General features: G+C 38.8%; 1 protein-coding gene across 1 annotated transcript; it reads left to right on the forward strand.

Moving 5' to 3' along the window:
- The first annotated feature begins 5755 nt into the window (after positions 1–5755).
- Positions 5756–8870, forward strand: LOC306874151 (GTP-binding protein Rhes-like). The gene is made up of 2 exons (XM_079423967.1): positions 5756–6397; positions 7367–8870. Exons 1-2 carry the CDS (start codon positions 5782–5784, stop codon positions 7894–7896), a joined length of 1146 nt encoding a protein of 381 aa, XP_079280093.1. The 5' UTR covers positions 5756–5781; the 3' UTR covers positions 7897–8870.
- The last annotated feature ends 3030 nt before the right edge of the window (positions 8871–11900 follow it).

Raw genomic sequence — 11900 nt, forward strand, 5'->3', positions numbered from 1 at the left:
GTGATCAGAGCTACATTTTCAGCATTATTACTCCAGTCTTCAGTGTCACATGATCCTTCAGAAATCATTCTAACAAGCTGATTTGCAGCTCAACAAACTATAAATGTATTTTCTGGCATCAATTGAATGCATCCTTGCTGAAAAAAAAAAAAATGTGATCCCAAACTTTTGCAAATAGTGTAAATGGTGTGAATTACTTTCTTCATCAAACAGAGGTCTTAACCTCATTAGGCATATAAACTCCCACAAAAACCCTACTGCTAAAAGATCATGTATGTTATTTCTATAAACAATGTCTCTTACGATCAAGAGAGAACAAAACATATCCCAACAAAAGAAGAAAAACACAAGCTCTGCTGGTGTAAATGTCAGTAAGTGACTATCAAAGCACCGAGACAAAAACACGGACGTAAAGTGATGAGGGCAAATAATGATATCTGATATATGATCAAATATGACAGCGGCTTTTAGCTATGGAAACACCTGAAGGCTCATGGAAAAAGACAACGGACACAAATGAGCCTTTCATATGTGCTTTTATACTTAGCCCTAGTTTGAGGGAAAATATTCCAATTAAACAATTATTTATTTATTTTCAATTCATTTTAAACATTCAACAAACACTTTTCATTTAGAAAAAATACCCTCCCACAACATTAGCACAATATAACAAGAAATTATTATTATTATATTATATTGTAAAATATATTTTATTATATTGCAAATTTTTGAAAAATATAATTTGCAATATAAACTAAACAAAGAGAATGTTAATACATTTAAAATTAGCATTAGCACAATATCACAACAAATTATTACATTTTATAATATTACATATAAATATGGTCAAATATATTATTTGAAAAAAATAAACATTACATTTAGTCATTTGGCAGACGCTTTTATCCAAAGCGACTTACAATTGGGAATATGTGACATAAAATAAAAAATGCTAAACTTACATTAGTGCAATATCACAACAAATCATTATATATAACTATTGCAAATATAATTAGAGGTGACTGAAATGTTTACATTTTAAATTTAAATAAAATTAGAATTATACACATTACCTTAGTGCAATATAACAACATATTATGATTAATATAATATAATATAATATATTTAATAATTTAGTAGACGCTTTTATCCAAAGGGACTTACAAATGAGGACAATAAAAGCAATAATATAATATAATATAATTGGTCTATTTGTGTGAGGGTTAGGTTTAGGGGTAGGGCATGGAAAATAGTTGAATATAAAACAAAAGAAGTCGATGGAAATTCCTACTATAGAACAAATGTGTGTTTAGAGACAGAGAGAGAAGAGCAGCCCACACAGATGAGAGCGAATACTAATGAGTCACTATAAGCTCCACACTGACTCCAGCTGACCCAGTGTACTCTCACACACACACACACACACATGTTGGGTTTCCATGTTTTATGGGGACATCCCGTAGGCGTAATGGTTTTTATACTGTACAATCTGTATGTGCTATTGCCCTACACCAACCCTACACCTAAACTTAGCCCTCACAGGAAACATGCTGCATTTTTAGATTTTCAAAAAACTTTATGCTGTATGATTTATAAGCTTGTTTCCTCATGGGGACCAAAAAATGTCCCCACAAGATTAAGATTTACTGGTATTACTATCCTTGTGGGGACATTTGGTCCCCAGGACGTGATGAATACCAGGTGCACACACACACACACACACACACACACACACACACACACACACACACACACACACACACACACACACACACACACACACACACACACACACACAGTCATTTAGAGTTGTCAGGCTGTTATATAAGCCTGTGCATCCTCAGTGTTCTGGAGATGGATGAGTGTTGCCATGGTAAAACACAATAACTTTTTCCCCATTCAGACACACATATCCCAAATGTCCTCTGCTGCTGCCAGTCTTTCCCTCCGAGGAGTCAGAACATCCTGTGCTGTTTCACAGGTGGAGTGGAGGAAAGAGGTGAGATTGATCTCAAAAATATGGAGGATTGACAGGAAGACAACAAATTAGCCAAAGTCTTTTTTCTGCGCCATCTCTCTGACAGGAGCATCATGGACCGCTTGCAACTGTGGTCAGGCCAGCCTCCACTTCAAAAAACACGGTCATTCTAGCTGCCACATTATTGTGTGGTGCGCGCATATACTAGGCGTTGCGGTAATAGCGTGTAAACACTCAGGTCAAAGGAAAAGCGATCTCTGGCATTTATTCAGCCAGGTTCTCTGTCAATGAATGAATGAATAAATAAATTAATTAATAAATAAAAATAATAAGTTTAAAACGGTCTGATATAAATAAATAGACCAATTAGTATGAAAAAAAAAACAGTCTGATGAGAAATAACAAAATAAAAGCAACTTGCATTTAACCATTTGTTTATCTGTAAATACACATAGTTATAAAAATAAAAACCCCTGTCTCCACAAAAAACTCCCTGTTTCCACACACCACTTTTAATTCAGATTAATAGTCCACTACCCCAGGGTGTCTCTCAACCAGCTTCAAGAGGATCTGATGTTGCATTACAAAATAAAAGCACTCCAAAACTCATATATGACCAGTTTTGTCTTGGATTTGAGATGGCTCTAAAAAGGAAACTCCCTGTTTCCACAGACCAGTTTCAATTCATAGTAATAGTCCACTACCCCAGGGTGTCACTCAACCAGTTTCAAGATGATCTGATGTTGCATTACAAAATAAAAGCCCTCCAAATCTCATATATGACCAATTTTGTCTTTAAATTCAGACAATCTCTAAAAAGGAAACTCCCTGTTAACGAGTAGAATCACCAAAGAAAATCACTTTTTTTAAGTCACCATTATAGTGGTTAGTGTTTACTTTAGTTGGGCTCTTGACCCTTAAATTTTAATGTTACGTTTTATTAGGCTGCTATGACTGATTTATAACAGCCAGACAAACAAAGAGCAAAAGTCATCAGGTGGTGATGATTGTGTTTGCTGAATAACTGAGTTAGGTTTTATTTGTTGGTTATGTCAACACTGTGAACAACATATAGATCTGGCATTTTTCGTTTAATCATACAGATAAACTTATTTTGATCAAAAACTTAAGCATTATCTTTAATTTAGACACATAGACGTCGAGAATCACAACAACGGTGACCATCAAAAAAGCATGTTGTAGCTAATCAAAACTCATCCATGCCTCCCATCATGCATTGCAGTATGAATAAATTATGAGCTGATTGTCTTTGTGATTTCTTTTATTCTCACTATTTTCTTTTATTTTTGCTGTTTTATGTGAGTTTTTAGTAGCTGGTTTTGTGATGTTCAGAGTTGATCTGTTTTTCTGAATATGCTTTTTGTCACCGTTGTTGAGATTCATACGCTGATCCTTGATGTCTGTGTGTGCCTAAAACAAACGCTTTTCTGATTTTTTTTTTCTTTCAGAATGGCTTGTAAGTAATCCTTTCTAGAAAATACAGTCTTTTGAATCACAAGTATGTTGTAATCAATAAAGGAGATTAGACTCTAGATGTGTTCAGTGATTCAGGTCAAATATTGATTACATTAGAACATAATCATCACCACCTGATGACTTTTGCTTTTTGCAAATGGTGGCTTACAAGCTTGTGATTTTCTTCTTTGGTGATTCTGCTTACTAACATCAGGTGTGTTCAATAATGGTCAGTCATCAATGAATCTCTTAATTACCTCATTACTTTTAACACTCTGTAGTGTGGACACATACAGACACCCAGCAGTGTTAGTTTGACACTGGGGATTTTGCTGTGCACAGTAGAATTGAAGTAATGTATTTCCCCATTGGGATTTTTCATAACATCAATAATATGATTGCAGTTATTTATTTATTTGAAGTGTTTGTTGTAGTATAGTTGTATTTAAGTGAAAAAGTATGGTTACCCATACTCTGAATTTGTGCTCTGGATTTATCCCATCCAAAGTGCACACACACAGCAGTGAACACACACACACACATACTGTGAACACACACCATATATGCTGCTGCTCCCGGTGAGCAGTTGGGGGTTCAAGGGAACTTCAGTCGTGGTATTGAAGGTGGAAGAGAGCACTGTATTCGCCCCCAATAAGTAGCCTATGAATAAGATAATTGCTTCTTTTCAGAATATTAATACAGCAATATTACATGGAAAGGGCAATAGGAAGAGTGCAGAGTTGTCTCTTCCATGTGGTGACAATGAGGATGAGTTGCCCTTCAGTGACTGTAACTGTGTGTGTGTGTGTGTGCGCATGTGTCTGTATATGTGTGGCAGATTTAGATGGAAATTAAGACTGGATGCATCAATATCTAAAAGAAATGTGCATATCAACTGAAAAGAAAACAATCATTTAAAAGTAGAAAAACTACTTTTCTGGCAATTTTCCATTGTGATACAGTACAGTCGTGACGAAATTGGTGCTCTGCGTTTAACCCATCCAAGTACACACACACACGGAGCAGTGGGCAGCATTTATGCTGCGGCGCCCGGGGAGCAGTTGGGGGTTCGGTGTCTTGCTCAAGGGCACCTCAGTCGTGGTATTGAGGGTGGAGAGAGCGCTGGACATTCACTCCCCCCCACCTACAATCCCTGCCGGCCAGGGACTCGAACTCGCAACCTTTCGATTACGAGTCCGACTCTCTAACCATTAGGCCACGACTTCCCTGTTACTGTTGCCATATGGCAAATTTTCCTCAATAGCCCCCAAACATCTCTTTCTCTCTCTGTGATAAGGACCCGAGCAGCCACAAGGAGGTTCACAAATGCCGGAGCGAAGTTGGCGTCCACAAAGATGTTTATTTAGAGCAGATGTGCAAAAATGTGCAAATGAATAGAACTGAGAGCTTACAACACAGATTGATATAAAAACAGTATAAACTGCTAAGAACAATACAAACTCCCCTCCAATTCACTGAGGCTAGAGTTTTACATGCTTCACAGCGCAATCCCATTCACAAGCTCATTATCCATCCTCCTTTGCAGTAGTGACGGCCATCTTAAATACACAGTTTCCCGCTCTCCCAAATTGGAGCATACCATTTCTATAATATAAAAACTCTTGACTTTGATTCATACATGAGATTTAGAAACAAGAGCCTAAATAAATACAAATAATAATGCAAATCAAAAACGAATAAATCATAACATTTGAAATGCACTCATACATAGAATTAGCATAAAATTAGCACTTTTACAAGAGTACATTTACTGCCACGCTTACTCGGCTGGATCAGAAATACATTCAAATAAGACCAAGTCGAACGCAGTAAAGCAGTGATGGAAGGCAACTAAAGTCTCTCCATCACACTCTCCTTCTCTCTCTTAAGATTGAAACTATTTCATGTAACAAAAGCTTATTTGAAGAAAATAAAATTACTCAAAAATTCGTAATATTTGTAAACAATATTTTCTATGTAGAAAGCGAATTTTAAACGATTTCTCCTTTTTTTACCCTCTAGGTATCCTTCAATACAAATATTGAATGCATTAATAATAAATTAATGTATTGTCTTTTATTCCATAAAGCTTTCCGTTGGAATGTGTTTTAAATTCATTTATTTATTTCAATTTTCTCTGACCTAATTATAGAGTCTTTATCGCAACTGTAGGCTGTACTCATTATGAGAGCTGGCCTATATCATCGTTCACTGCTCCGGGATGTTCCTCGCTCCTGTCAGTCACACAGATGACGCGCGCGCGGGTATATAAGCAGCGCGCCGCGAGCGCACCGAAGTACTTCTCCAGAGCGCGCAAGAAGAGGTGGATGCATCCGATCAGTATCAAACAGATCTGCCCGTCTTCTTTAATGTTCCCCGTCATGGAGCAGAGCGTCAAAGCGGCCGCAGCCCTGCAGGTGATCCAGACGCGCAGCTCGCCCAGCGTCCTGCACGCGTACAAAACCGCAACACAAAGACTCGGCGCGACCGGGTTCAGCGTCAGCACGCTCTCCAAAGCAGGACTGGGAATCCTCAAACTAGCCACGACGCAGCTGAAGCAGCAGGAACAGAAGGCGCGGGTGGTGCGTGCGTCCAGTCTGGGTAAAGCGCACCCCGTGTCCGTCGATAAAAAGTCTCCTCTGGAGCAACTCGCCGCGCTTGTCGTGCACGGTAACGCACTTCTCCAGCCGCTGGCGAACGAGTCGCATGTCCCCAAGCCGCAGAACTGCAGGCGCATCGTGGTGCTCGGCGCGCCGCGCGTCGGTAAGACCTCCATCCTGCGCCGCTTCCTGCGCGACGACTTCGAGGAGCGATACGAGCCCACGAGTGAGGATTTCCACCGAAAACTCTACCAAATCCGCGGAGAGACTTACCAGATAGACATACTGGACGCGTCCGGAGAGAGGAGCTTCCCCGCCAAGCGGAGACTGTCTATCCTGACCGGTGCGTAAAAGCTTCTAATACGCTCTTGTTAGGAACAGTTTTAGCTGTACATCGTTCCTGATGAGCCTTATAGGTGTTCTTCTGCAGAACAACTCGGTGTTCTTCACTTTGGTCCTTCAGATCAGTGTCAGTGCTTTTCCAAAGCACCATTAAACAGATGAAGAGTTAGACGGTGAAAAGTTATTTGTGAATCCAAAAAGTGTTCTGCTTTCTTTGAATCTTGTTTCTGTAAATATGTTATGCCATATTTATTTGTGTATTTACTCTGAAAGTTTCAAGCTCTTATTGGGAACAATTTGGGATGTACAGCGTTCCTGAATTTCTGAATGGCTTTATGATGGCTTTATAATTGCTATGTGAAGTTGTAGGTGTCACACTGGATTTCCAAAGCATACACAGATGGAAAGCTAGATAATAATAATAATAATAATTAGTAGTTTGTGGGGGAAAAAAGTTAAAACTGAATGAATGCACTTGTTTTAAAATCATCATCCAAGGATCCAGTCTCAGATTTTATATAGGCATTAACCTTCTGATAGAATAACGAAAGAATATTGTTTTGTTTTTAAATAAATAAATAAATAAAAATGGTATCAAGAACAAAAATGAGATAAATTAAAGGAAATTAATTCTTGAACTGTTGCTTTCTCCAATTAACATAAATTGAGTGAATTAGCATCATGCATTTCTATAAAACCAACGCGTGTTCATTCATTTAGAACAGGAATATAAAGCATAATTATGTTATTTAGAATAAATACATTGGTATTATTGTGATCCCTTTTAAATAATTTAATTGATGCTTAATACTTTAAGCAGGAGTGTCAGACTTTGGTTCATAGGCTTTAACTTGAAACTTCCTGTCTGCACTTTTAATTTCAACAACGCTGCATTTTTTTCAATGGCCTAAAATGATATGTTTCATATATCAGATATTGACCCTCTGAGGTCTCTTCTTGTGTTTTTTAGGTGATGTTTTCCTGCTCGTCTTCAGTCTCGACGACCGCGGCTCTTTTGAGGAAATGCGCGCTCTGCACACCGAGATCGTCGCGGCCAAATCGGCGCTGCACCGATCCAAGCAGAAGGTGTGCGTGCCGACGGTGGTCTGCGCGAACAAGGTGGACTTGCCCTCGGAGCAGCGCGCGGTGTCGCGGACCGAGGTGCTGCGTGCGCTCGGTAGCGGCTGCGCTCTGTTCGAGACCTCCGCCAAAGACAGCGTGAATCTGGAGCAGGTGTTCGAGGCGCTGGCGCGGCGCGGCGGGCTCCCCCTCGAGACAGGACCCTCGCAGCACCGCAAAGTGTCCATCCGGTCGTACCAGGCGCTGCGGGCGGGGCGACAGGCGAAGAGAGGGAGCAAAGCAGCGGGGTGCGACGCTCCGTGTGGGGCGCTCTTCCCGCTGGCCCGCAGACCGAGCTTCGGCACCGACCTGCGGCTGGTCCTCGGGCCCAAAGCCGGCAGACAACAGAGCAAAGCGCTGGACAAGTGTCAGATTCAGTGAAACAACTCAGACTGAGAGAAAGACAACCGCTTCAACACAAAACACTGACGATATTGCAGATACTTTGATATGTGTTTACCAGAACACAACACATTTTATTCATCTTTTGTAGATGGATCAGAATATTTTTTTATACATTATATGTGAACCTGGAGCACAAAAGTAGTCATAAGTAGCACGGGTATATTTGTAGCAATAGCCAAAAATGCATTGTATGGATCAAAATTAGCTATTTTTCTTTTGTGCCAAAAATCATTAGGATATTAAGTAAAGATAATGTTCCATGAGTTTTCATAAGTTTTCATAAGTAATATGCATTGCTAAGAACTCAATTTGAACAATTTTAAAGGCGATTTTCTCAATTCTTAATTTTTTTTTGCATCCTCAGATTCCAGATTTTCAAATAGTTGTATCTCAGCCAAATATTGACCTATCATAACAAACAATACATCAATGGAAAGCTTATTTATTCAGCTTTCAGAGATCATACATCTCAATAAAAAAAAGACCCTTATGACTGGTTTTGTGGTCCAGGGTTACATATATAAAATTGATCATTGCATTTTAATCCTGGCCTATAAAATGCATTATGTTGCATATGCTATCATCGCAAAGCCATTAAAACAATTATTACTGATGTACAGAGTCATTTGAATTCTACTCAATGCATTTTAATGTGGGAGGAACAATGAAGCATTTATGTAAACTTTAGGTTTAAAATGACAGATCTGCATCCCAAACCCCCCGTTGAAGACCTCTGCCATATTTAATGACTTGAATTAAAATACTGTGATTATGTCTGAGACATGACAAACTGAGTTGACTTGAGGCCACTCAGAGCCTCGTTTTTATGGTGTCTTGATGAAGATAAACTGAGAATGACTGAAAAGCCTGTTGAGTGACTGCTTTGTTTGAATGCATGAGATGCTGTATAATATGTGTATTTGAAATAAAACATTTTCATGCAAATCCTGACGTCATGAGTCAGTCTGATGATTTGGTGAAAAGCTGTACCAAACAGCTGTACCAAAAAGGCATACTAACAGATGCCGCCTCAGAAGCGTAATGAAGTACAGAGAAGTGTGTCACGATTCATTCATTCAAAATAAATAAATAATTGAGAGCCTGTGGGCGTTTAGATGAAATGATAGAGCCTTGACTCTCACTGATTGCATAAGAGCCTTGACATGCTGCTGCCGCACAGGATGTGCTGTGAGAAAGAGAGGTATCTATCTATCTATCTATCTATCTATCTATCTATCTATCTATCTATCTATCTATCTGGTCTAATGATTTGCAAATCTCATAAAGCAATATTTTATTCACAACAGTCCATAGAAAACAGTTTATACATATTACAAATATTTAAACTGAGGAAATGTACCATTTTAAGTCACAACACTCAAAAACGTTTTGTAAGCTGGAGGAACATTTTGCAAATACTTAGGTTAATTGGTAACAGATCAGTAACATGGCTGGGTACAGAAAGAGTTTCGTAGAGGTTGACCAATCTGCAAAAAAACTGAACAATTTCATAAATAATGACCCCAGAGCTAATTGTAGTCCATTGCTGATTACAGATTACATTATGACAATTATAGCAAAATAATTTAGGTTATTCATTTTAGAGAATGTATTCTGACTACTTTTTAGATTACTTTTAGATTACTTTTTTAATGAAACTTCTTGTCATTAAATATTACTGACAAAAAATAAAAATAAAATATATATATTTTTGATATCAACATCATAAATTGCATTAAACGTTACATTAGTGAGTTGACTGCGAGTGAATAGTGAGTTATAGAAATAGCTATAGCACATAATAGCTAATACAGTACTGGATGCACGTGATGTTCGGCCCTCAGGCGGCACTGCATTATAAACAGGCATGAATCTGTAACGTAAACCCCTGCATGGGCTCAGAAATCACCATCTGTGAACACAGTCTGCAGTACCATCTACAAATGCAGGTTAAAGCTCCATCATACAAAGAAGAATCCATGTGAACTTATCCAAATGCTGTCATGTTCTCTGCGGCAAATAAACAGAGTTTATTGCAGTATTTATGCATATGTTAGTTGAGATCAGGCCTGTCATCAAGGATGTGATCTGTGCTCGGTCTGTGCAGTGTTGATGTGTGTGAGAACGAGTTGGATATTTGTTTGGATAAAGGTCGCCAGCTGACATTTACGCAGATGAATAGATTGAAAGGCAGTGGAGGCTGTTATTCATCCTCTGGAGAGCAGATTCATAATTACACCTATTCAGATCTGTGGACACAGTTTTCATCTCCACAGACAGAAATGATGCTTCAGACACATGAGAGCGCTGAGATGAAACACTAACCCACTGACAGGAGCACGATCTGTGTTTCACTTTCTAAAGATCATCCTGATGTTTTCACCCTGAGCATGTATGATATGGCATACAAATACTTGCTCTATCTCTGAAACATGCAGTATGTATGAACATTTTCATATGGAATACACAAACTACATTTCTCTAAATGTGAGACAAACAACTAAAAAACTACAACATCCTATTTGACATCCTTTTTGAAGTACCCTATGTAATATTTAAGCTAATAAATAAAAAGTTTGTTGTAAGCATGCCTTAAGGAAATATTTTGCAGGTTGAAAATATTTTTCATTTAAACCTATTGACAAAATTCATTACAAACTGTATAAGCCAAGAAAATATATTCACAATCTTAAAATATATTTAGATTTTTTTCTACATTATATTTTGAACAATTTTAAATAATTTTCAATTATATATTTACAGTGGATTAAAAAATGGCCAAATCATATGGGTAAATAAAAGTAAGTAAAACTAATCAAAAATATATGTAATATATTTTAAAATCTCTATTAGGAATATACACTCACTAGCCACTTTATTAGGTAGGCCTGTTTTAACACCTGTTTAATTGCTTGGTAACACAAATCAGCCAATCACATGGCAGCAATTCAATGCATTTCGGCATCTAGATGTGGTGAAGGTGACTTGCTGAAGTTCAAACCGAGCATCAGAACGGGGAAGAAAGGGGATTTAAGTGACTTTGAACGTAGAATGGTTGTTGGTGCCAGACGGGCTGGTCTGAGTATTTCAAAAACTGCTGATCTACTGGGATTTTCACACACAACCATCTCTAGGGTTTACAGAGAATGGTCCGAAAAAGAGAAAATATCCAGTGAGCGGCAGTTGTGTGACGAAAATGCCTTGTTGATGTCAGAGGTCAGAGGAGAATGGGCAGACTGGTTAGAGATGATAGAAAGGCAACAGTAACTCAACTAACCATTCGTCTAACCAAGGTATGCAGAATACCATCTCTGAACGCACAACACGTCGAACCCTGAAGCAGATGGGCTACAGCAGCAGAAGACCACACCGGGTGCCGCTCCTGTCAGCTAAGAACAGGAAACGGAGGCTACAATTCACACAGGCTCACCAAAATTGGACAATAGAAGATTGGAAAAACGTTTCCTGGTCTGATGAGTCTCGATTTCTGCTGCGACATTCAGATGGTAGGGTCAGAATTTGGCGTAAAGAACATGAAAGCATGGATCCATCCTGCCTTGTCTCAATGGTTCAGGCTGGTGGTGGTGTAATGGTGTGGGGGATATTTTCTTGGCACACTTTGGGCCCCTTAGTACCAATTGAGCATCGTTTAAACGCCACGGCCTACCTGAGTATTGTTGCTGACCATGTCCATCCCTTTATGACTACAGTGTGCCCATCTTCTGATGGCTATTCCAGCAGGATAATGCACCATGTCACAAAGCTCAAATCATCTCAGATTGGTTTCTTGAACATGACAATGAGTTCACTTTACTCAAATGGCCTCCACAGTCACCAGATCTCAATCCAATAGAGCAGCTTTGGGATGTGGTGGAACGGGAGATTCTCATCATGGATGTGCAGCCGACAAATCTGCAGCAACTGCGTGATGCTATCATGTCAATATGGACCAAAATCTCTGAGGAATGTTTCCAACACCT

This window comes from Barbus barbus (assembly GCF_936440315.1).
Source record: "Barbus barbus genome assembly, chromosome: 8".
Taxonomy (NCBI): domain Eukaryota; kingdom Metazoa; phylum Chordata; class Actinopteri; order Cypriniformes; family Cyprinidae; genus Barbus; species Barbus barbus.